At 38.7% G+C, this 26,641-nt stretch overlaps 1 protein-coding gene across 2 annotated transcripts in view; it reads right to left on the bottom strand.

Annotated features, from left to right (window-relative positions):
* brip1 (BRCA1 interacting helicase 1) overlaps positions 1 to 26,037 on the bottom strand; it is a 33,246-nt gene extending 7,209 nt beyond the window's left edge. The window contains exons 1-16 of one of the 2 annotated variants that reach the window (XM_016556986.1): positions 25,893 to 26,037; positions 25,567 to 25,686; positions 25,291 to 25,402; positions 24,190 to 24,378; positions 23,941 to 24,080; positions 23,691 to 23,852; positions 15,916 to 16,218; positions 13,256 to 13,477; positions 12,437 to 12,636; positions 12,080 to 12,212; positions 11,827 to 11,981; positions 11,068 to 11,236; positions 10,821 to 10,961; positions 10,393 to 10,554; positions 2,175 to 2,346; positions 1,980 to 2,101 (exon numbers count right to left, since the gene is read on the bottom strand). In XM_016556986.1, coding sequence (XP_016412472.1) covers positions 1,980 to 2,101; positions 2,175 to 2,346; positions 10,393 to 10,554; positions 10,821 to 10,961; positions 11,068 to 11,236; positions 11,827 to 11,981; positions 12,080 to 12,212; positions 12,437 to 12,636; positions 13,256 to 13,477; positions 15,916 to 16,218; positions 23,691 to 23,852; positions 23,941 to 24,080; positions 24,190 to 24,378; positions 25,291 to 25,402; positions 25,567 to 25,659 — 2,475 coding nt within the window. In that variant the 5' untranslated portion in view covers positions 25,660 to 25,686; positions 25,893 to 26,037. Of the gene's footprint in view, positions 1 to 1,979; positions 2,102 to 2,174; positions 2,347 to 10,392; positions 10,555 to 10,820; positions 10,962 to 11,067; positions 11,237 to 11,826; positions 11,982 to 12,079; positions 12,213 to 12,436; positions 12,637 to 13,255; positions 13,478 to 15,915; positions 16,219 to 23,690; positions 23,853 to 23,940; positions 24,084 to 24,189; positions 24,379 to 25,290; positions 25,403 to 25,566; positions 25,687 to 25,892 lie in introns of both variants that reach the window. The other variant, XM_016556985.1, reaches the window with a different exon arrangement.
* Between the last annotated feature and the right edge of the window lie 604 nt (positions 26,038 to 26,641).

Raw genomic sequence — 26,641 nt, 5'->3', positions numbered from 1 at the left:
GTCGATAGCTCCCGGGGTTCGGGAGTTACGGGTGGTTAAATTCGCTGACCGGCGCCGACCGATCAAGCGATCCCAGGGGGCTACCGACACGCGGGTGGTGGCGTTCGAGAGGGCTCCTCGAGCTGAAGCGATCCCCGAATTTGGAGGAGATCCGACGGCACTTTCGCGAGATAGTGACACCAGTCAACACTTTCACTTCAGTAAGGAGGTCTCTTGTTCAGGCAGCAGCATTCAAGCGTGGTCTTATTCGACCGTAAGTGCCCTGCGAAGTGGACTTCACATGAAATTCCGCCATGATTCCATACACGTTACATTCAAAGGGCAGTACTATAATATACACAAAGAATATCGGCCGATATATCGATTTTTTACTCCCTAATATCGGTATCGGCCCCAAAAAACCCATATCGGTCGGGCTCTACTTTTATTCAGTTACTTTTTCTCAATTACTTTTATTCAGGATGCATTTAACTGACCAAAAGTGACAGTAAAGAAATATATACTGTTACAAAAACAGCAATGACACTGAAGACTGGAGTAATGGCTGCTGAAAATCAAGCTAACCTTTAGCTAACCATTAAGCTGTCATCACAGGAATAAATTACACTGTAAAATAGATCAAAATAGAAAAAGTTATTTTAAATTCTAATAATATTTTACAATATTAGAGTTTTTATTGTATATTTAAACAAAAATGCAGCCTTAAGCATATTTTCATTTTCTTATTTATGTTCACATTTCAATGGCATTTGACTTTCTTAGGTCTGGCAATCATCATCCTGATAAAAAGATGCGTTGAAGATGATTTGCAGAGAGACTTGTTCCCCAACTGCAAAAATAATTCTCATTTCACAAGTAGCAAAGGTTTCAGCAAACTCTCTTCTCTGTTTAGGATACGAAAGAGCCAAAACTCCTTCACCATCCTTCATCTTTTAACCTGCACTAGGCAAACGAAGCAAAGCATCACCCGTGTCGATGGGGGATGTATTGAGGGGAAATCGAGGGCAGCAAACAAACACGTTTGAGTGCTGTCAACCACTTCATGTGGCATTTGAGACAAGGAGAAGCATTACGGTTGGCCAGGTGCACTAGAAACCCCTGCCTCCTTGCTCCTCACCCCCTCTGGCACATCAACTCATCGCTTGTCCACAACAAGCCACATGATTAAAAAACCTACCTCAGAACCCTCCAAAACTCATCCAAAATGGCAAACTCAATCGGACTCCACTGGAGCAGAAGTGAAAAAAAATCAAAGGCCTTCCCCAGAGGTAAGGGTACAACCATGCCAACAGCTTCCGCTAAGGTGAAGGGCTCGGAAGTGTCAATCATCTGTACAAATCCCCACGGTGACAGACCCAGTTAGGAGAGCTTCAACAGACTCTGACAGCAAGGTAGACAGAGGGGGAAGCTTAAAGGTCAGGTCTATCTGCTAAGGACAGGCAGAATACAGCACAATCACTATTGAATTCATTTACGGATCACAGCAAGGGGGGAACTGATGTTCTGCCTACAAAGTAACTTTTTTAAAACATGAACACATATGAGAGGACAAATGACACTTTAGGGTTGAAATGAGGATGAAGAAATGTGAAAAAGTTTTCAATCAGTTTATAAAAAGATTAGGCGAGCCTAGCAAAGTTACTCTCTAATAGGAATGTCTACCATCAGTTCACAGCTCATGAAGCCACTTAGATGGTTTTGAATCATCTTGAAAAAAAAAAAAAAAAAGAAAAAAAAAATCACATCCGGTTGACTAGAACAACTACTAAAGCAATAGACTTTTCAAGGTCAGACATTATAGTGACTTTAGGAATAATGCAAATAATGCCATGTTATTACAGAATTCCATTAATTAAATCTACTATTTTTGATAAAATTGAACATGGCTCATGAGATCGATTACAATTGAGAAACTTCATAGACATGCCAAATACAGTATATGCAATTATAACTGTCATATGATTTTTGCAGACCGTTACCTGCAAGTCTTTGATATTGGGGAATGGGATACCAATAGTGACCACTGCTCTGGCATTATCATCAGTGAAGTCTAAGCCCTCGCTAACCTTCCCTCTGCAAACCGCAACCAGCAGTGCTCCATCTGGGAAAATAAATCATAATCAACACACAGCCAACACATTTAAACAAAGCATTTGGAATGAATCAACACTAACCTCTGTTTTCACTGTTGGCTGCTGTTCCTCTGATGGCCTCGTAGTATGTCTGCAGCAACTCATCAAAATCACCCTTGCCACCACCACGTGGCTCAGTAATTACAGTCTTCCGCTCCTCAAGCTTGTCCCACAGACCTGTGTTCATCCAGCGGTCCCTCAGTTTATCTAACATCTTATAAACAAAAATTGACCATAAATAATTTATTATTTGCAACGGACCCCCAAGACAATCTGATATTTTTAGTATGTACTATACATTTAGTAGTTATTATTAGGACTATAATAATATGCAAGTTCAATGGGTCACCATAATTTTTATTCCTGTTCTGACACAACACATTAGTAATTAGTGTAGAGTAATAATAGCAGTGAGCTTGAAGGGTAAACAGGGATGCTTTTAATAACAAACATAATGAAAACCAAATTCTGGAACGCAAATGTCTGATTCAAAACTGCAGCATTCATGTGGCACCCATTAAATAAAAAAACAGGACTCAGTTGAAGAGGAATGTCTGAACCCTGGGTTGCCCAGTAATTCATAGTTTAATAAATACAGACCTCCTGTTTGCACTGTAAACAATTTGCTGGTTTGGAACTTTTTTTTTTTGTATTTTAATGTATAATGGAATACGCTACTCAGGCAGATTACATTGCACTCTAAAAGCCTGAGAACGAAACATCACAGCAAGACACAGGATGTTTTCTCTTCTGTCTTCTCTCGAGTTCCCATTACTGAGAGCAGATCAACTGCAAGTTTAAACTCAGTTCATAATAAAAATCACTGTTACAGTGCTATTGTTAGTGCAAAAAAGTCAGTGACTCCCAAAGGGGGAACACTGATCTAAAGCTCTTCCAAACAGGGGGCAACTCTTCTCTCTGCTGTACGAATTTTCCTCTTGAATAGGCATGCCTTTACAATCCAAGCGAATCTTCACTGGCTTGGAAATGTGTTAGAAGGGTCAAACAAAAGTTCTGCTTGTGATCAGCAAAAAACTTCACATGACTACAGGAATTTGTGGCTTCATTCAGATAAACAATAACAAGGACTGGAGGAGTGCCTCAGGGCTCAGTATTAGGATCACTGCATTTTTGTTGTTTAGAAGACACAAAACCTAAGCACGTCCACACTTCAAGGAAGACAATAAATTCACCTCAACTACTGCACGATTACATCTTACCTGAGGTGGCTGAGACTTCTGCACAATGAAAACAATTTTACACACTGATGTGGCTGTGAAGTGAAGCAAGCACCGATTTCATCAGGTCTGTGCTTATAGGAACAAACAAGCCACTTGTCTTCAATAAAACATGACACTTGTGCTGAAGATGCAACAGCTCATAAATGTCACTGTTTCAAAATCTAACAGTAAATCAATTGTCCTGCATTTGCTTAAAATCCAATATGAATAAAAGGCAGGGCTGTACAGTGCAACATATATGTCTTAAAAATGTATTAAAAATAAAATGCTAATATTTACTTATTATTTAAAGATGAATTTTCATCATTTTCAAACTTAAAATCAGCAGGCTTTTATTTTGGCAGGTTGCCGGCAAGTAAGTATATGCGCTTCTGGGTTTAGCGCTGCTGACTGAAGTGCATCAGTGAATGAAATGTCACAGTTCTGCATTATGCTTTGAAAATGGCAGCGGGTAGCCTAGATTTATTTATCTATTCAGTTTGAATAGAAATCTTATACAGTATTACAGTTTGTCAATCTAAAATGGTAATTGTGCATTAACAGCTGTCAACCATGTCAGAACTTATTTACACAGCGCATTTTTTATTTTGGTCGCGCACGCGCACCTGCGTACCACTTATGTGCACCCCTGTGTATAATATACTGTACAACGCCACATACATTCACTTCAAATGTTAACTGAGCAGTAGAGTTACACTCACAGGACACTGCACCTATGCGCAATCACCAAAGTACATTATTTGCATGTGATTTAAAGCCTTGCCGGTTAAACATTTCATTTGCGCGCTGTTCTGACCCCCTAACACCTGAAGCGCGCGCACAAAAGCCTGTCAAACAGCGCCTAATTACTGGACCAAGTTGTCTTTCGCGTCTGATTAATTTAGTGTCTAATAATGTCAAAAACGCACAAGGTTTACATATAGACTCAGTTGGTTATGTCTAAAATTAAAATAAACAGTTGAGAGAGAAACAGATGCGTGCAGCTCTTAAAGAGACAGTACTAAACATGCTGCCGACTGTCATTAAAGGAATAGTTCACCCAAAAATATAATTTCTGTCATTATTTACTCACTCACATGTTGTCCCAAACCTGTATTAATTTCTTTCTTGTGCTGAACACAAAAGAAGATATTTTGAAGAATGTGGGTAACCAAACAGTAGCTGGTCCCCATAATTGACTTTGATAGTAGAAAAAAAATACTATGGAAGTAACTGGGGACCAACTGCTTGCTTACCCACATTGTTCAAAAAAAAAACAAAAAACACATTTATGTTCAGCAGAAAAAAGAAACTCAAAGATAAAATAATGACAAGGATTTTTATCTTTGCCCATGCACTTTGGCCTAAATGTCTGATATTTTTTTATTTTATATTTTGTTGTGGTGTAAGAGGTGTTATGTTTCTGCACTCTTCCATTTTTATCAAATTAAGAAAAAACTTTGTCTAAAAACAATTTTTGTGATGGTTTGTATTTTTTGTGCTCTGTATGGAACATCAATGCCTGTTTAAATGATGAACTCCATTACTTGTGTTTGTTTTCAGACATGATAACCTACGTTTTATACTTGTGCTACAACTGTTTGGTCTGTGCTACAAAACTTTCAACCTCTGTAGCACCAGTGCTATGTGCAAAAAAAGTTAACGAACAGCCCTGAAAGGTGAATTATTAATGCTCTCTCAGTAGAATGCCCAAAGAATAAAACAGCACATTATACACCCTGTACTTGGTGGAAATTCAAATTTCTGAGGAAGAGTTCGTAAGAGGAGGAGGAGGAAAAATGGATACATGGATGGTCTTGTTTCGATGGATACAACTGATGGGTTTGGAAGGTGTATTCGACATCTTGAATTTACCTTAAGGGTCAATGTTATTAATTTGTGCTTGGTCTGTGTAACCTGATGATGACCTGAGCGTAACCTGATAATAAAATGCTGGCCCTTAAAAGACAGGGACACATGCAAGCACAAAGACTCCTTGTATAAGCTTGTTGTTTATATTCCCAGAGCTGTAATTTGTAAGGCCTTATAAAAGTGGACGAAATACAATACAGTGCCACTCCAGGAGTCCCTTGGCTCAAAGGGTAATGGTCCTAATGCTTTTATCTCACAGACACTGTGAGTAAACATCACTCTATGTCTGCTTCTATGCAGTCATTTCATTACAGGCATATTTTCCACATCCCTCATCTTGACAGACTAGAGCCGTAGTTTGAAAAACCAAAAGACGAGCCAGCCAGCAGTGAGCTAGAAACTCAAGATTATCACCAGCTGTTCAATTCTATAGACTCATTACAGACTTCATATTTTTCAAGTTTGGAAATGAAAAATTAGCTCCTTTTTAATTTGTGAGATGGAATTTGAATTGAATTGGCCACAGGAAGACGAATATAAATGTAAACTAAATAAAAAAATTTATATTTATATCTATAGTGTATCTTATCTGTCGTATCTATCTATCTATCTATCTATCGTATCACCAGTGTCTATCCTATATACAGTTAACTATCCATCCATCCATCCATCTTATCACCAGTATACCCGTAACACCTCACATTTGATCTATCAAACAAAAAAAATGACAGAATAAATGGACAGCATCCAATGTTGCCAAATGAAATTAGTCACTGCAAGTGTGCACTTGTGTTTTAAGATGTTTGGACAAGGAATGGGAGTTTGTGGGGGTGGTGGTGATGGGATGAGCACATGGCCTTCATGCCTAATTCATAGGCATTATCTGACAAGAGCAGCGCTGTTTCCACAGGGCCTAGACCAGGACACAGCAGAATGAAAATGTCAATCTGCACACTTGGCTGAGGCTCAGGTGCACAAACATGGCAGAAGTGACCCTATACCATCCCTCTCTGAGGTCAGTGACAGTGCCATCAAACAGATGGCGTGCTCAAAAACGACATGAACGCACTAATACCAAACAAGCTCCGACAAATGATAGGAGGCATTTAACCTCATGCAGTCATTTCATTGTGTACATCTGGAGAATGACTGCTTAATCTCAGATTAAAAAAGGTTTAAAGTGTTAATATAATAATTTCCAATGATAATATTACAGTGAAGTGTGAGAGTGCTTGACAACAAAGTACTAGGCTACATTTAACCATCAGTATGAGTGTATAAGGTGCATGCAGCCCCATTTCTGACACCTCGTCTCTCACACTTCTCCCGAGGACTGGGAGCACACAACATCAGTGACCCACTCTCATGTCTTATTCAAGGCCCTGTTACAGCAGACCAGAACCTCACATCTTCAGAACTCTGTGGCAAACTAGCATTATCTGCAACAGATCAACAACAGACACATTGATCACAAAGTCAATTATATTTACTAAGAGGTGACTCTCAGCTGATCATGTACATAAAAAGGAGACAGAAGTGAACCAAATGTCATGTACCTTAAGTCAATCCACTTCTCTAAAAGCTGGGTAAAACCTGTAGCCTGTCACAATAGTAAATAACAAAACATTGTAGTAAATTATGTAGTTTGTTTTAATGGTTTCATCTCCCCTTGTATTCACCCTCTATTCACCCAATATAAGTTTTGTCTGTGTCTACACACAAAATACCCGTATTTTTTGCCATTTTTTATAAAATGAGAGTCTTGACATTGGTGATTAAAAGCACACAAAAAAAAGATAATGAACAAACAAACAAATAAAATCCTAGGATGTATAAACGTCGCACATTAAATGGAATGCTTAGATTAAAACTATTTGATTTAAAAATGACTCCAAAAATATAAAGACAACAATATCTAGGTGAATCAATATTTTATCAGAAATATTTTGAAAATCTATTTTAGCAGAACATGTCTTGATTCACTATTAACATTTCTAAGTAACAAAATGGTGGTTAAACAGCCATAATTCTTAGAAAATAAACAAAATTAGGGCAAGTGGAGTGTCAGTTTGTAATCTTAGTAAATCCTTACTCTGACTATTGGGAATAATCAAACTGTTTGTGTACATGTGAATGTTTATGCCCTTGACAGTAAAGAGACAAGGGTCACATCTCAGAGATGTCTGCACAAAAATGGGTTAACATTTAGAGAAGCTGTTGATAAAACAAAGTGGAGTGAAGACTATCTAGCGAACATCCACAGGCACAACAAAAGGTGAATAATTCATTGTGGTTAGTCGACTAAATATATGCATCACTCAGCTTGTGTCACCATGCTAGATTAAGTCGACCGGATGCAGTTCTCCGAGGGGACATTGTGGTGAGGTGGCACTGCGAGGCACAACTCTGTGCATTCTCTCTCTCTCGCTCTCATTTTCCTCCTCCCACCTACACTGCTCGTTATCTATTTTCCTCCAACCTTGATGCCATTCTGTCATGTGGCAACACATTGCTGTTTTTTCTTTGCAAAAGGCCTCTAAATAATGGACAAACTTGGTTGTAGGGTGGCATAAATGAAACATAGGGCCCTGGTGGCAGCAGGAGAAGACGTGTAGCTGCTGTAAATAATTCAGCTGTCAAATATCACAGTGACGATCACGCCAAGGACAGAGCAGAGTGGCGCCCCTGCCACCTGCCTGCAAGCACCCACACTCTTCAGCGCTGACGTGGAGCAGGCCATTAGTGTGAGGCCAACAGTGAGAACTGAACTTCACAGATAAAGAACAAGATCTGCTGAAGTATGGATCTGTTGTTATCTAGTCAAGAGCTATAGCTGGAATAAGGGCTTGCCTCACTAATGGAGACTTACACACTTTACAGTGGCATGACAGCATAGTACATAAACATTTACTTTGATACACATCTGAAATGGACGGAGTTTGAGCAGAACAATCTCACTTCCTCCAGCTAATAAGTAAATGTGTGAATTGTCTGAGAAAAGAGAAGTTAGTGGTGGGATATAGCACTGCTGCTATTATATGGTCCATTTATATAAAAATATAAAAATTCGAAAACTTTTAATTATATCCACCTTTCTCCTACACAAATTATGGGAGTAACTTCCGTTTACACGGTAAACAATCAGTAACAGGTTCGATCTATGAACGCAATAATAAGCATTTTCAAAAACAGGGTACAATGAGGTGACATTTTACTCACCCTTTAACCATCGATCATTAAAAGGAAATTTAAAATTGTAAAAGCATTTCTATAGACGTTGTTATATCACGTCACATTAATATATATAACGTAACATTATTCTCCTGACTTCTGAAAATAGAAAATGAATGAAAATTTACAGCCCACTCAGTGAAAATGACGAATAAAGATTTTTGGTAGTGCAATCTTATGATCCAAAATGATTTGTTGTTGCAGTCTTTCTGAGTGGAACCCCAAACCAGAAATGCCTTCTATAATTTAAAACGCAGTAGACTCGTTAGGAAAAAGGTGGAGATATATATATATATATATATATATATATATATGTGTGTGTGTAAATACACACAATTTACAATTAAAAAAAACATAAGACTGTTATACAAATAAATACAGTATCTCTGTAATAGAAATCCCTTGAATCACATGTGCCTTTATTGATACTGCTGAGACTGCAGACAATATGCTGAGAGGCCTTGGGGGCTCATAGCCTATGCTCAGACCCCCTGTAGAGCACTTTGACTTTGAGAGGATGCAAGTTGCACAGATACATCCACCAACCCCTCCTTTTCACCCCACCTCAAGCGCCAGGCGCCAGTTTAGATGCATCTTTACACAGACAGCTTGGCGACGTCAGTTCTAATGGCCCTTATCTTAATCTGCTTTAAAAGCATCCTGCGTTTCCACAAGATCTTTTCACCTTTCCTAGCCCACATTTAATAAGCAGGCCCTCTTAGCTGTTTAGCCCTTCTTGTCATGAGGTCATGCCAGACAACATGGGGCAATGTGATTAACAGGGTCCAACTGAGACGGGTTGGAAGTTGCAAAACCACACCTTGAGAACCGTAAAGCGCTTGCGTGTCTATTTGTGTGAGTTCTGAATTATATTGTTGAGGGGCCTGAGGGTGTTATAGCACAATTGGTGTCATGTGGACAAATAGCCAGAACAGACACACATCGACATGGTCCCTTGAAGTGGAGAGATAGGGATCAAGCAGGAGTTTTAAGAGGTGTCTGGAGACTACAGATGGTCTGCTCCTCCTCAGACGGGACTCTCAGGCTCCAGAACCTCTACAGTCTCCAATGAGTCGCTAAACTGCTCAGTTTCCAGATTAAATATTAATCCACATGGAACATTCATACATGGACATGATATACAATAGGGAATTTATGTGGTCAATGTATAAAGAAACTGGTTCTTGTGTTAAAGTTGGGGAAGCATACTATGATCCTGGTAGACTAAATATATTGGATGAAATATATTGGAATTGTACATTAACATTAAGACGTACATGCACACACACACACACACACAGAGAGATAGATATTTAAGAAAGGTAATCATCCCCTCTGAGGATACATCATGACAGGCAGCTTGAATAGGGTTGAATTATTCATGAGCTAAACGTAACAAACAATGAGGAACAAAGTATTTTTCAATGGCTTTCAGTAATTTAACCTGTTACCTGAAAAGGGATACAGAAATACCATGAGTCAGTACTCAAAGGTTTTGTTCATTATCCATAATACATTACAGCTACATATTAGCGTATATGGTCATCATCTGACCACTGCTATTGAATTTTGTAACAGTTACTTTTTGAGTTATGGCTTAGTGGATCCTCTACCGGAATGTCAGACAGAAACCACAGTCTTACACAGCATGCAGATGATATTTTTTTTATAGCATTTTATGGAAAACATCAGCATGTTTACAGAAATGCAAAGTTGTGGTCTCTAAGGCCTCCCAGTGGCAGCTTTGTAGAGCTGCAGTAGCAAACTGACACGACTTACGGTAAAAAAACAACAACTAGTGGTTCAGAATCTTACATTTTGTACACATTATTTATAAGCAAAGAAATAGAAAGTTGGCACTGTATTGCTATGCAGTTGCTAAATATGAGCAACAGTGATGCTTATACTATTGCTCATTGCAATACTGATATACGTACCTTGTAGGATGGCAGGAAGCAGAGAACCCCTTGGCTCACTGTGAGGCAGACTTTCAACAGCAGGGCCCCTACTTCATCCTGGAAGGCAAATGTCTCTGCATGCTGAAATGTGGCGCAAAGTTTACGACCCTGAGGCCCTGCACCAACTGTACCGACCCAGACCTGCAACAAAAAACAATACACAACAATTACACAACTATATTCAAAAGTTTGGGGTGATGTTTTCATAAAGGAAATTAAACTTTTGTTTAGCAAGGACATATTGAACTGATCAAAAGTGACAGCAGGGACATTTAGAATTTTATAAAAGATTTCCATTTCAAATAAATGCTGTTCTTTTTAACTTTATGCTAATCAAAGAATCCTGAATAAAAAAAAAAAGTGTAACTGTTTCCACAAAAAATATTATTAAAATATCTAACGCTGACCTGTGACTTGCTGATGACATGATTTGCCTCCAACTGGATGGAGAATTTGATGCCCAGTTCAGAGGAAAAGGAGCCCATGGGAGAGAGGGTGCCCGAGGTCAGCACGATACTCCGTACTGAGCCGCTCAGATCTGAAAATGCCTGTCGTGACACACATCACCAGCCATAACAGCTTATGATTCATACTCATACTGACAACATCCCAATGAGATTTTAAAAGTACTGCAGAAAAAACAGTTGCTCTCACCACAGCAGGGTTGAGGCACCAAAAGCTCAGGGTGTGCACCAGAGTTTTGGTGCGGGTGCTCTGTCGGCGACGCTGGGGTCGTGCGAAAAAGCCCTGAGCGTCAGGCAGGTCCTGCTGGGTGGTCCACATGTAGCTCTGCTGGAGGGCCACACGGTAATCATCTGCAAACCTGTACATATTCACAAAAAGAAAAATCAAGTAAAACTAACAGATGAATATAGAATAACTAAAGTGGCTTACTAGAGCATGTAGTAGAACATTAGACAAGGATTATCAAGTACACTAAAATACATTGGAAGTTATCTTCATTCATTAAACTAGGGCTGGATGACATGTCAATTATTTAACATACATTTGTGATGATTTTGCTGCCATTATTAAATTAGGCAAAATTTATTTGGCCATGAAGTTTCCTGAAGACTGTGTCATTAAAATAATTTCACCAAACCTCACTATCCTGCGACTTGCAAGTATGATAGAATTTGGACAGCAATATTTTAATAGCGTATCTGATTTTAAAAATTCATTGTTTTACTTTTTGTAGTTTATTTTGAATTTATGGTCCCTCTGTAAATTTTACACTTAAATCTTGTCAACTTTTAGGAGTACACCAGCATAAAGATAGCCTTAAAGCTAAAAGACATGGACTAGAAGCCATAAAACTCCAATTGTGATTTCAAGGGGTCTTTAAAATCACTGCCAAAAACCTTTTTAGAGATAGTAAAGTAAGAAGAATGATGGGTAGTTTGTGATAATGACCTGCAATTTTGTCTGAAAAGAAATTCCAGCACCATAAAGAGGCTTTTGAGCATTGACTGAGTGTTGGAGCTGATGGTGGGAACCTGCACCACGTCTTCTCTCCCGTTCACTAGCCCAATCCGCTCCTCCTTCTCCAGCACCGCTGCCAGGTTTTTCTACACAAAGCAGAGACAAATCAGATAAAAAAAAGGGGATAGACTGTTAGTATACTCCTTCTGGTCAAAGGGGAGGAAGATACATTGAGGAAGGATACCTGTAGCAAAGAGAAGGTGTCTGCTGTGATGCCAAGGCCATGGAAGATGCCAAGAATCTCGGCTCCTGTCCAGACCTTACAGGAAGACTCATATTCACGCTCCTCCAAGCTATTGCAGCTTTCCTTCACCCAACTATATAATTGTAAGGAAACAAACATAATGAATTTAACTTCCTTTCTTTTTTAAAGAGCAATATTAAGCTCACAAGTTAACACAAATGACAGATTTGTCCAAATTAAGAAATATCAAGAATCTTCAGAAAACAGATCTCCGACATATTACATCACATGATGAAGCAGAATATGGATATCCTACTGCCTAAGATGAGAAACTGTTGGAGAAAAGATGGGCCATACTTGGCAAGGCTGCAGCAGAAGGCTAGCAGAGGCCTGTGTTGATCGCGCCGAATGTTGTGTGTCACCATTCCATCCAACTCATCACGCGCCAGCAACAGCTGAGCTTGGTTCAGAGTGTAACTGGCACTCTCACGGGCACAGTCCTCAATGTTATGAGCCTCATCCAGCACCACAATCTGCTCCTTCAGATTGATTTCCATCTGGCAGAGGAACAACATGACAGTTATCACCAGTATCCTAACAAATGTGTCATCAACCTTATTCGAAAACTTCAACTGACTACTTTAAAATATGAGTGAACAGACTGCGTTAATGTTTTTAGTCTCTTAAGTATGCATTTGCTTCATCAAATATATAGAAAACAATATATTGTGAAATATACACTACTTAAAATAATTATTAATTAAAAATATCTGTTTTTAATCTATGATTTGGTGCTCCAGAAACAACTCTTATAATTATCAATGTTGAAAACAGTTTTTGCTGCTTAGTATTTTTGTGGAAACTTTTCTGGATTTTCTATTTATTTGGTGAATAGAATTAGAAAGTTCAAAAGAACAACATTTATTTAAAACAGAAAAAAGTCTTAACTGTAACTTAAACTATTAATTTATTAGTGTATATATTACTCTAAAAAATGTAGTGTTTTTATACACATCAAAAATAAAAATTAATCACCTCATTAGTTTTTTCTGAAACACAGCAAAAAAAGTCTTAAATCTATATAAAGCAAAAAAGCCCTACATTTTACATTATATTATATAGCAGCTTATGCATATGTTATATAGATTATATAGTAGTTTATGCATTGATGCTCACACTTTCACGAATGAGGGGGTCCAGCAGGTAGTTGTAAGGACAGAACACGATGCAAGCATCTTGCATGAGCTCCCGAGCTGCGTAGTAAGCACAGGACCGCAGCTTACCGCCAAGACGGACCAGATCCTCAATGTCCCAGGCTTGATGTAGCCCATGAACCCACTGTAAAGTGCTCTGATCACGCATTTTATGCACATTGTGGTAGTACCGACATGACAGACCCTGAAAGACATGAAATTATATAAACACACCCAAATGTATTTAAATGTATTTATCATTCTATTTTATGAAAATAGGTAATGTTTGAGATGCATAGCAAGCACCAGCAAGACCAAGGTTGTGGGTTTGAATCCCAGGGAATGCATGAACTGATACAATAAACTATTTATTTATTTAAAAATTTACATGTTTTGTTGCAAGTAAACCACATAATTGGACATAGATATTCCTAACACTTGCTTATAATAAATGTGTTTTTTATACAATTATTTAGGCAGGTGTGTCTCCCTGCAGAAAAGGGAAGCATCTGTGCATTGTTTCGTGATTCACTGGAACCTGTAACATGTTGCTGAAAGGCTGATGGCAGCTTCCAGTATACATACCCAAAGAGGGATTAGCCGTCAATGAGAGCACAGGATAAATGTCAACCCGATCGTGCCGTTTTGATCCCCTGTCCTCCAACTCTTATGAAAGTGATGATGGCACTGCTGAGGGGTGTGCGACCTAACGACAAGTGTCTGAAAGGCCTATGCTCTGCAGCCATTCAGTAAGACCAGGAGAGCGGAATAAAGACTCGGCGTGGGGCTCATATAAAGACACAAGAGATGGGGCCCCAGGGAGGATGAGGAAAACGACAGTTCATTCTCTCCCCTCTCTGAGCGGGTTGTCGGCACGGTCTTCCCCGCTTTCATGTGCAAGGGCGCGACACAGTCCAGAGGTGAGTCGACACCTGTGGTGACAGCATAATAGGTATCATTACGCGGGCTGCCCGATGGTCAGAGACTAAGCAACCTGGATAATAACGAAGCTACCACTGGAACAAAGTGCGTTTGAAGCCTTTGACAAGGCTGCACAACAAAAAAGGTCTGTATGACTGATTGGGGATATTATCGCCTGTAACTGTTCTCCACAGCTTTGGTGACGGAGATCAAGTTTGTGAAACCTTAAAGCGAGGGTTTGCATTTCAGGGTCGCCAGCTCGCCTTCTTTTCTTACGACAGTGTTATACTGAAAGGAGAAGAGGGTTCACAGAATAAGTGGCCACACTTGCTGTTTGGCCTGCAGGCTCCTGTGAAGATCAGGAAACGAGGTGTTTGGTTCCACAGAAAAGAGTGGGTCAATCTCCGTTCACAAGATCCAATTCAAGACATTCAATGGCTAACAAATTCATGATGAGTTGATCACTACTTAGGCCCAACACTTAAGGATGAATAGGGCACAGGCCATGACCTGTACACGTAGGACGGCAGAGGAAATAGTGGATGAAGGGGTTATCTTTTGCTATACACACACAAAACACCATTATCAAAAAAAAATAAAATCTAAAATGAGACCATTCTAATAATGCACCACCAATTTGGACCACCAAAAATGCTAATCTTCAGTCAAACGCTGGTTTGCAGCCAAAGAAAACAGGCCAACATCACAGACAGAAACTGTTAGGGTTCAACATTTACTGCTGTTCAGTGGATTTTGTGGGCAAAATCCAGTCATTTCCAATAGGCATCAGGAATTCCATGCAAAAGATTTCTCCACGCAGATTTCGCAGCAGTTTCAAGTTAGTCACGTGGATTCACCGCATTGTCCAAGATCTTTGGTTTGAAAGTGACTTCTGTATGAACTGTGCTTCATACATTGCTGACAATTGCTGAAATGATGTTAACGTAATCAATTGCACAATAACTATTTAACACTTCTTAACTCTTTGTTTGGTTAATGTCATCATTGCACTGAACAACATAAGCACAATTGCAATGTTTCGACCTCTATACAGCTATACAAACAGTAACAAGAAAAAAAAGTGTTAAATATTTATTTCTATGACAAAATATTCTAATATTCATAGAATATCTAGAATATGAAAAATATTAAATCAAATTTAAGTTATTCCAAACAAAGGCTAATTTAGGATTTAAGATTTATTTTTGGCATTTTCACCTTTATTATGATAGGACAGATCAGAACTGACAGGAAGCGAAGTGGGAGAGAGACAGGGGGCGGGATCGGGAAAGGTCCTCAAGACGGGATTCGAACTCGGGACGCCTGTAGCGCAACGGCGCTGAATGTTGGAGAGCTCTCCACAAGGCAACAATGCTAAATTTAAAATAAGTACTTTTAGTACTACATAAGCTTTTTTGGCCTAATGTTTCCAGAATTTTTGTTTCTGAGAATTACTTTTTATTTTAAACGTCCTTAAAATATAAGTGGGGATTTTAGGACAACCAAGAGAAAGAGATTCATTGATGATCTTTAGGTTTCTCTCAAAACACTAATATTGGCAGAGTTCAGGGTTCAGGCCTTGAACTCATTGAACCAGGAGATGTCTAAGTCTACTCTCTTTTATCCCTCTGAGAGGCTCTAATGATGACAGATGAATGAAGAACCTGTGCTCAAAGGTGGTTGCAATGTCACATGAAGTAACATGGGAAGGGGCCGACTCACGTTCTTGGCCTCCAGCAGCTCTTTGCAGCGCTCGTTGCGGTTGGCATGAGGCACCACTTCGGGATGAACACAGGTATGGTCTCGGCTGGACAGTATCGTCATGGGCACGGTGGAGTAAAGTGTCCGTTTGAGCTCCCGTGCGATCTGTGTGATCTGCTTATGAGTACGAGTGCCAAAGAAGATCTTTGGGATCTTTTTCCTTCCGCTTCCCTCTTTGTCTTTATCACTGTCCTTGGACTTTTCAACCGTTTTCTGTCCTGCTTTGAGGTTGGAGCAAGGACAGAGTGAACAAGACACGGGAGACTGTGGAATACAAAAAGAGAAAAACAAGTCAAGCATAAACATTACAAAGAGAAACAACCTACTTGAAGCAATGCTACAGACCTTGTTTGTCCAGATCATGAAAAGGCTTTTGTATTAGCGATCATATAGATAATCATTCACATAACAGGCAAATGCTACATGTCAAGACAGAATGACCCCAAGCAAGACTGTAATTTTAGACCGGGCCATTGTAAATGCTACTGGCCCCTCTGATTGGATCTCTTTAATTGCAGCTTTCACACAAAGGGCTATGCTTGCCTGCAGCCAGCTCTAGTGGTGAAACTGATCTTGAGGATGGTATGAGCATTTTAAGTGTCCCACTTTCCCCTCCATTCATGGGAATGACACACAACTCATGTGTAACATAGCTGGTGTCAAGCAGAGAGTCCCTGCTTCATTTTGTGGGAGATAGCAGTATTGTCTGAGTACTGAAATACTGCATGCATAAAACAAGAAAAGCTTGTGAAGTGTTTAAATATACATTATATCTGAACTGCTATGCCTGGAATATTTAATATAGGAACTGTTATAAAGGAACTGGACAGAGTCAATATTTCTTCACCTTGAGGATTAGTGGGCTTAATCTTTCCCTGTATGTTTATGAATCAGGTTTCTAATCGTTACTGATAGGTAGGTGCAGACGGAAGAAGCAATTTTTTTAAAACTGATTTTTAATTGACTTTTGAACTGTATTGTTTTAAAATTTTACCATGCTTAAATTAATTCAGCAGAATTCTGCACTGATTCTGCCGAATGGATTTAAGCATGATAAAATGTTCAAAATACAGTTCAAAAGTTTGGGGTCAGTAAGATTTTTCCTGAGAAAAATTATTATTTTTATGCAGAAGGGATTAATTAAATTGATCAAAAGTGACAGCAAAGACAGCAAATGTACTTCTGTTACAAAACATTTCTATTTCAAATAATTATGTTCTTTTGAACTTTTTATTCATTAAAGAATACTGAAAATATCACAGTTTTCACAAAACTATTAAAAAGCAAAACTGTTTTTAACACTGATAATGAAAACTGGAGTAATGGTTGCTGAAAATGAAGTTTTGCTATCACAGGAATATGTTTAAAAATGTATAAAAAACAGTTAACTTTAAATTGTAATAATATTTCAGAATATTCATCTCTTACTGTATTTTGATCAAATAAATGCAGACTTGGTGAGTATAAGACATTAAAAAATTACTACTACCATTAACTTTTGAACGGCAATGTACATATTTTGTACATGTACATACAAATTTTGTACATGTACATGTACATACAAAACATGTTTAAAATCAATCAATCAAGGTCAAAGAAATTGTAATGGTGGCAATCAGTAGGCTAATTTCTAATGAAGAGACCAATTTATATGACAGATTTTAATGTAGGCTTTTATACATATGTAAACATTATTTAATTACCATTATAACTAGCTATCTCACAAATTTTTTGGGAAACACTGGTCTAGAGCACTATTTCATTTCTATTAAAAACCTATTCAAATTTTGACTATACAAATAATGCACATCTTATTTATAGCATTTATAACCTTTCTATTTTGTTTCTTGTTCTGTCCCATCTAAAAATAAAATGTGACTTTTACAAGGATGTGTGTAATTTTCCCCCCTCTCAACTACATGATTTTGTCCAGGCATGACTGACAACTTTTTTTTTCAATTTTGTATAAATACATAAAAAAAAAATCACACACACACACACACGTTTGTTTTTGTGAACTGTGGGGACATTCCATAGGTGTAATGGTTTTTATACTGTACAAACCATATTTTCTATTGCCCTACACCAACCCTACACCTAAACCTACTAGTGTCCGTGACGTCAGCCGTAGAGTTCCGAAGAGTCTTTTTGAAGCCCAAAGTGGGCAGAGTGGGCCGTCGCCATCTTTGCCGCGTGTCACTCCTGGATAATCGAAAATGGGCAAAGAGGCGGGAGCTGGCTGCTGAAACCACGCCCACCTAGCTCGACGGCAGTGTCAGCAGCGGCAATCCACCTGTCACTCAAGTGACTTTAACTGTCACTTAAAGTTTACTCAAAAGTAAACTTTAAGGCTTAATATAATTTAAACGGATGAGTTATAAAAAAATTCGCCCCCCTCAGTTGTCATGAAGGGCAAAATTAGCTATATAGACCAAAATCATTTTTTGAACCAGGCTGTAAACATGTTTTTTTCTGCTGTAAAGGCATTTCAACATGGGGAGTCCATGGGATTGACTCCCTTTTGCAGCCAGCCTCTAGCGGCCAGTTGACGAATTACAGTTTAAGTCACTTCCTTGTTGGCTTCAGGAGAGAGAGCTGGAGGTTGCTGCTCGGTCATACCCAACCCATGTCATTATATAAATTTGTGTCCTCATAAATCACAAAAACGTGCGCACACACACATCAATAATTTTAAATATTACAAGTGAATTTAAGCATTACAACATTATGCATATGAAAAATTATTGTTCATTTTTAAATTGGCTAAAGATTACATTTAACTGTTATTAAATTATTATTAGTATTTACATTCAAATTCGTTTTGAACTTTAAGTGAGCCTCAGATGGTGGCAAAGGTAATCTAAATGAACATGTACAATTAAATATCCAATATTGATACCAATAAATAAAATCTCCTATATCTGTCTTGCTTCAGTCCTTCAAAATATCAGTAGCTTGTTTTCTTTTCCTAAGAGTGACAGTAAGATTATCCCTAATAAGCAAATGCTAAGTCACGACGTGCGTTACACCTTCACATCAGGGATCAAGCTGTCCTTTAGCCTGCACTCCACTGAAGAGGTCCAGGTCCGGTTACCAGAGCTGCTTCTCAAACCTTGTTTGTCATTAAATATTACAGTATGTGATAGAATGGAAGCGAACGTGAGCCTGTCTTGCAAACCGTCCCCCGATGGGACAAAGACCTGGGCCGACGTGCTAAATAAACAGAGAGCTGGCAGCAGCTACGGTTACGGCTTCGCAGGAAGAGTTACGGCCCTGCCGATCACCTTACCTGCTGCTGCCACATTCAATAGGCCAGTCCAAGTATCCTGCCTCCTATACCGAATAATTACTTATTCATCGCAGGGGGGAGAGAAAGGGCTGATTGTGAATGGGAGGCCTTGTCAGCAGCCGTGCAGGAAACAGCGGACACAAGGGTATCCGTTACACGCAGCCTGCCACAGTTTCGGCCCCTCTTGCTACCGCACAGCAAATAAGACACCCCTGGAATGCAGATAACAGCTTCCATTGGCCGAACCTGCCGCCACAGACACATTCAGGCGGAGTGGCGCATTCTTTCATGGCGAGGCCCTGATATCAGTGGAGCAGAGAGCTACACCTCAGGCCTCTCCAGACCTCAACAGCGGCTCCTAATAAAACAGTGCGTGGCATTGTGTGGGAGCGTTAACCCAAGCATGCTGTTCCAGTCAGGGGCAGACACCTGCAGATGCATCCAGCAGCTCATTGCTCTGCTAAGAAAATGTGGCCATTGTTCTGGCACTAAAAAATGAGCAAGGATATTGGGAAAGCGTCTTTGTGGGTTTGTAGAAGCACTGGTGTACAATGACAGCGTTTCACAGCTCTTCTGGGGCCTAACAACTAGTTACAGTTCAGGGCCAGCACACATACTACAAATACATCAAATAAGCTGCTGGTCACTACATGGTGTATTTTAGGGACAATGGATATGTGAAGAGTAGAGTAAGGAACTAATAATTGTTTTTTTCCAAACCAGAACTGAATGATCTTCATGACATTCAGTACATTAACCGCTCCAGCATGTGCAAAATGAAAGGGAGTCGGAAAGTATTTTCTAAGCAGCATAAAACATACAGCACGACTGGTGTCGAGCATATTACTCCAATAAGTTGATTTCTTTTTGGAGAAAAAAAAAAAATAATAATACAGTGCAACCAATGAAGTCAAAAGACTGCCAAGTGAATTACTTTTAGGACCTGGTTCTCATTAATGAATCAAAAACATACGGTGCTACAAGTGTAGTCCATTTCCCATGTTAATGACTCTTAAGAGCCAGTTGTTTTTAGTAAATCAAACACATTGAGCACGACCAATAAAGCCAGATTCCCAAAAGACTTTTATGAACTGACCCTTTTACATGAATTAAAAACATACAGCATAACTAGTAAAGTCAGATTCCCAAGCAAATGACTCTTTGAGCCAGTTGCTTTTAATGAATCAAACACAGATTGTGATCAATAAATTCAAAAGCTTCCCAAGTTAACAACTTTCGTGATTGTTTTTTTAAATCAAAAACATACAGCATAATCAGTAATGTCTGATTCCTGAAATAATGAGTCTGATTTACTAAAAACAACTAGCTTGTAAAAAAACATACAGCAAGAACAATGAAGTTAAAACATTTCCAGGTGAATGACTTTTATAAAACTGTCCTTTTTAATGAATCAAAATCATACAGCTCTACTTGTGAAGTTAGATTCTCAAGCAAATAAACTTGAGACAGGTGTTATTAGTGATTTAAACACAGACTGCGATTAATGAAGTCAAAAGATTCCCCAGTGAACAACTTTAATGAACCGTTTCTTTTTTTTTAAGAATCAAAAACACAACCAGTGAAGTATGATTCTTAAGCTGATGATTCTGATTCACTAAAAACAACTGGCTCATAAACACAAATCACAACGCTACCAATGAAGTTAAAAGATTCCCAAGTAAACAACTTTAATGAACCGTTTCTTTTTAATGAATTTCCAAAACATTCACAGCAACTAATAAAGTTCAATTCTCGTGCTAAAGTTGTTTTATCTAATCACAAACACATACAAATTAGATGGAAGAGTCAATGACTTAAACTCAAATTCAAAAGAATCTTTAGTGGAACCATTAAGAAAGAGTATGTGGAAAATAATGTGTTTTTTTAACCTTAAATCGCATAAACACATTTCATTACACCAAATACACAAAATAATGTTCTTTTTAGCAGCATCATATGACCCCTTTAAAGACGAATCAGCATCAGAACAGGAATTGATAAATTCCTGCGTGAAGAGGCGGAGGATTCTACCAAGTACTTATCAGTTACTGGTGAAAAACATTATAAGAGCTGGGTTTGTTCTGTTAGACAGTGGCATTTCTGTTTGCCAGGTGAGGTGTGGAGAGACCAGCTCCTGTGTTTGAGATGGTGAGGCTAGATTGTCTGTGCTCTACAATGGCCCTGTGGTGGAAGATGCAGGCCTGAGTGTGAGCGCGAACAATGGAGACTGCATTTCAACAGGCTGGCTCTGAGAGCCTGACACCTGAGAGACTGAAATCTCACACTGTCCGCCTGCCTGGGCCACTGCACCCTCACCATACAGATGGACAGAGAGAGAAAGAGATAGCGGGCGAGAGACAGCGAGTGAAGCATTTCAGTGAGGTCTTTACTCCCTATAGCCCTCCTGATAGCTACCCCGGAGCCCCCCACCCCGCGAATCACCAATCTCACAAAGCACCTGTTTATCCCCGGAGCGCCGTAACCAGCAGGTGAACCCCATTCAATATTTATCCCAGGCTTTCACAGATCACTGCCAAGCAAGGCAAACCTCTTAATTAAACTGGAGCTCGCTTCAAAGGGCCCATTGAAGATGTCAGTCAGCGCTGGCAGGGGCCGAGAACGGTGTCAGGTGAGAGAGTGTAACATAAGGCCTGCTTTCTCTCCCCCCCCAACACACCCATCGGCCCGCCCATCAGGCCAGGGACATCCTCTTCGGTGACAGTCCACCAATCTTGAGGAACGCATAGCACAAGTCACTCCTTTTCCATTGTGCCAGTTGTAAGCAATATGTCCTATGGTGTGACAGGACAATCACGCTGACACAGATTATTTTCACCACTGGCTATGTGAATACCTGTGGTGTTTGTTACATTGCATCGGATTTTCTAAGAGGCCTTATACTGCATTTTATAGCCCTACATATCAGCATCGCTCAAACAAAACAAATGCACCATCTTCATAATAACACTTCATAAACCCAGATAGGAGGATTTCTGCTTGATGGAAATGATGAGGTGCCAATTGTTTGTTTAAGGTTATCAAATTATGTATATAAAAGGTCAAGCAGATTTCAAACAGAAGTGACATCCAGAAGGCCTTCCCACAATGTCTATAAGCTAAAACTAAACAAATCCAGCATCCTCAAACGTCTATTATAACCCTGTTTTGCATTGAAGCAGACATTGCTTTGGTGCCATCCTGCAGTATGTAGGATGAAAGCAACTATGTGTGTATACATTTAATCATGAGTCATATGGCTTTTTGTGGCACAGTACTAGTCAAATTACAGTAATTTAACAGAGATAATTCATGTTTACAGACACATAATTAAGTGTCCAAAAGAAGTGTGAAAAAAAACAAAAATATCTCCATGAACCTTTGAAATCTGTTTTGAGCCATCCTCTGCTGCCACCAAGTGGTCAACAATAAAATAACACAACATGCAATATTACATTTATAAGATTACATAATTTATTTAATAATTATAAGTTGCAACTAAATAATTAATTATAATATTGTTTATTATAATCTTATTTCTTTAATAACACATACTATTTCCAGTGGCATCCTTGGTAAAACAGCTGAAGTAGGGATAAAGGGATAGTGCACCTAAAAATGACAATTCTGTCATCATTTACTCACCCTCATGTTGTTCCTGCATGATTTTCTTTCTTCCATGGAACAAAAAAGAAGATATTTTGGAAAAAATGCTTATATATTAGTATATTTCCATACAATGGAAGTCAATGGTCACCAAAACTGTTTGGATACCATTATTTTTTTTAAATATCCTCTTTTGTGTTCAGAATATCTTCTTTTGTGGTCATACAGGTTTAAGCCCTGTTCACACTTCAAGCGACACGATCCCATTCATTTCAATAGAGAGCTGGCGATTTACGGCGACAAGTGCGTCAGCGGCCGTTGGCAATGGATGGGGCGTGTCCAGCGACGTGACAAAGTTCAGAATCCTTCAACTTTATGCAAATGAAGAGTGACTTTCGGGAGCGACAGCCAGTAGGAAAGAGGACAGTAGAGCTCATGTGATCGTTCTCCTCTCTGCCGTAGATAAACATACGCAATGGAAAAAAGTAGGCTCTGTTTCTCATTCATTTTTGTTTATATTATATTTAGTCTTTTGCCTCCAAAATGTTTGTATTTAGCGGCAAGAAACTTGATTCGCTGTCAAGGCAACCAGTAGTGAGAATGCCCACTAGCAACCTCATTGCCAGCCCTGGCGACATGCAGCGACAAAGCTTTAGAATGATATGAGGGTAAGTAAATCATGACAGAATTTTCATTTTTGGGCAAACTATCCCTTTAATGGTATTGGATGATGAAATGAGGAGAAATATCAAACAGTGCTCTCCATGGCTATTACTGACACTTTATTACATCATAGTCTCCCAATTAGAGATAAGAGCAGAAAATGTGTCTGAGGTGCACTCACACAACACTGTGGCTGCGATTGGCAGTTGTCAGCTCTGGCACCACTGTTCAATTCCATGGTCCAACTCTGAGCCCCGGGCACCAGTCTCTCCAGATGCTCCGCCTCTTCATCATCATCATCAATGTAAATCACTCCTCGCTTGAGACATCTTCGCTTGCTGCTCTGTGGAAAAAAAAAAACTGAGTATGATGACAAGACTCAACAAGCCAATCAATAATGTCACAGGAATAGAAGCTATTAGCAGAGGTACCTTCTGCTCTGTGCTTGGCGTACGAATGCGCTTCCTGTCAATCTTAAAATCATCATCTTGTTCTCCATTGGAGAGAGAGGCCTGAAGTTTCTCAGAGAGACGGGAAGACAAAGTGGACTTCTTAGACTGGTCACTATTGACTGCTGAAACAAGAAACCATACTCTATGAAAACAGACACCATTTAAGTAATTTATCATGGGGTTTCATGTTTTTTTTTTTTTGGTCAAAAGGTTTCGGAAAATGCTTACCTTCTTTTGAGAGAGGGGTTGGAGCTTGAGCAGAAGTACCTTCACAAGGAAGATCAACCAGAGGTGGTTTAGATACTGTGCTGCTGGAAGTGGGGTGTGCATTTCGGTTATGGCACACACACTGACATGGAGTAGCCACTGCTGGTTTCTTACAGTCAGCTGAACTAGAACATGCATCCTGTTCTTTACCTTAACACATGACAAAATAGGAGCCATTATAATGCATTGTTTTATAGCGTGAAGAGAGTTTATCATCACAGAAGTCATAGCCAGATTAGCATGTCTCTGTGAAGCATAACAGAATAGTTAATTTGGGGTCTTGGATATTTGTTGTGATCAATTTGAGATGGAAATTGTGGTCAATTGTGCAAGAAATTAATACCTTTTTCAGCAAGGATGCATTAAATTGATTGAGTTTTTAACATTGATACACAATGAATATTGATACACAATGAATACAATATATTATGCTCTTTTGAACTTCCTTATCATCAAAGAATCCTGAAAAATTCCTGATTTCTGAAGGATCATGTGATACTGAAGACTGGAGTAATGACTGCTGAACATTCAGCTTTGCCATCACAGAAATAAATTACATTTTAAAATATATTAAAATAGAAAACAGTCATTTTAATTTTCAATATTATTTTACAATCAAATGTCACTGTTTTTGCAGTATTTTTAATCAAATAAACACAGACTCAGTGAGAATTTAAAAAAAAAAAACTTACTGACCCCAAAGTTGAACAGAAGTGTATGTCTGGTTTTTATGCATTATTTATCATAAACAGAGCTTGTTTTGTCTATGGTAAGTTTCGTAAAGATCTGAAGATCATCAAAGAATAATTTGACCTACAATAAGATGCCATACAGCACCTTTGTCTCCTCTCTATACCTTAGTAAGTGTAGATGCCAGAACTATGGACCTTTTTCACATTTCCAGGTTTTTTAGCTGTAGAAGTCATCATAGGTGGGTAAACTTCTATAGCAATAAATGGGAGACTACCACAAATATATATTTTGCATTCCCATTTGCTCCACGATAGTGTTTTAATGACTTTCAAAAAAGAAAAGTTGTCGAAAAAAGATTTCTAGACATACCAAACTGTGCTTGCTGCCATGCGAGCGCTGAACAAAGCAAAGCAAGACTCTTCCCACTGCCAGTAGGGCTCTCCAACAGACAGTGCTGCCCATTGTTAAGTCCACGAATGATCTAAGAGAGATCAAAACATGAATGACAGCTATCATTTAAAACTAAAGAAGCTATTTTAAAAACGTTGTATGAAGATGTTAGGATGATACTGATCATACAGGATTACTAATATGTTTACTGACTGTAAAACATAAGAACAAATCTGTCAGTACAACAGATCTTACTGAGTTCATCATGGCCAGCTGAGAGGGATAAGCTTTGCAGGGGAAGTTTATTTTCACCCCACCTATGGTGTACTCCACTGGAGCCGCAGCCATTCTGTGTCCAATGGAGGATGGCACTGTCTGAGGATACAATAAGTGGAGCTGTATAAGATTGGAAAACTGGCTTCAATTTGACAGCTCTGCTCTACCTAAGTGAATTGTGGGTAAACACTAAATTTACACCAAGTTTAACGTTATCATAAGCATATACGACAAAACTGACTACGTAGCAAGATATTTTATGCTATTACTGCATTTAAACAACACTCGTAGATAACTTCATTTACCTCAGGTGTAATGTAATTAAGAGGAATATCAGATGGTTACTTCACAAAGAAAAGATGCATTTGACGGTTAAAAGTAGCTGTGTAAACAAAATAAGGCACAAAAATGCAACTCCCGCGCAGCAGAACCAAACAAGACGTCCGTACGTCAACGTGACGTCCGCAGTCAAAATAAAAGACACGTTACGTCACTTTATTTTTTTCTCAGAAATATGAACATTATCACATATTCCAGTGATTTTTCTTCCCGAAATGTTTCGAGTTTTGAATTGGTTTGAAATTTAGACAACAGTTATTATATAGACATTTTGTAGCAATAAATATAAATATGAATATATAAAAGAATAGGCCTATTCATTTAAAAAATCCAAGTAAGTTAGTGTCTGTCCTGAGGATTTATGATACAAACGCATAGACATTTTTATCATTATTATTATATTTATCATTAATAAGCAAAGATGTTTGGATAAAGAACATTTCTTAAATGGTAAACTACGTTCAGTTTTGCAACTTGATGGTAGTGATAAGATAGCATTATTATTAAACTATAAATATAACTAGAGAAGTCCCATATAAATAAAATAAAATGGTCTAGCGACAACTCTCTTTTCTTTCTTTTTTTTCAAAATAAAAGTAACTCTCAATGAAGTCAAATTATAAAGGAAACAGCATTTACAAGTTACAAGTAGACTTGTGCCGGTATTCGGTAATGCGATATATCACGGTAACGAATATGCACGATATTCTTATCG

This window comes from Sinocyclocheilus rhinocerous, unplaced genomic scaffold (assembly GCF_001515625.1).
Source record: "Sinocyclocheilus rhinocerous isolate Xijiao unplaced genomic scaffold, SAMN03320098_v1.1 scaffold166, whole genome shotgun sequence".
Taxonomy (NCBI): domain Eukaryota; kingdom Metazoa; phylum Chordata; class Actinopteri; order Cypriniformes; family Cyprinidae; genus Sinocyclocheilus; species Sinocyclocheilus rhinocerous.
The sequence above is the reverse complement of the archived record's forward strand: the minus strand, read 5'-3'. Positions and strand labels throughout refer to the sequence as shown.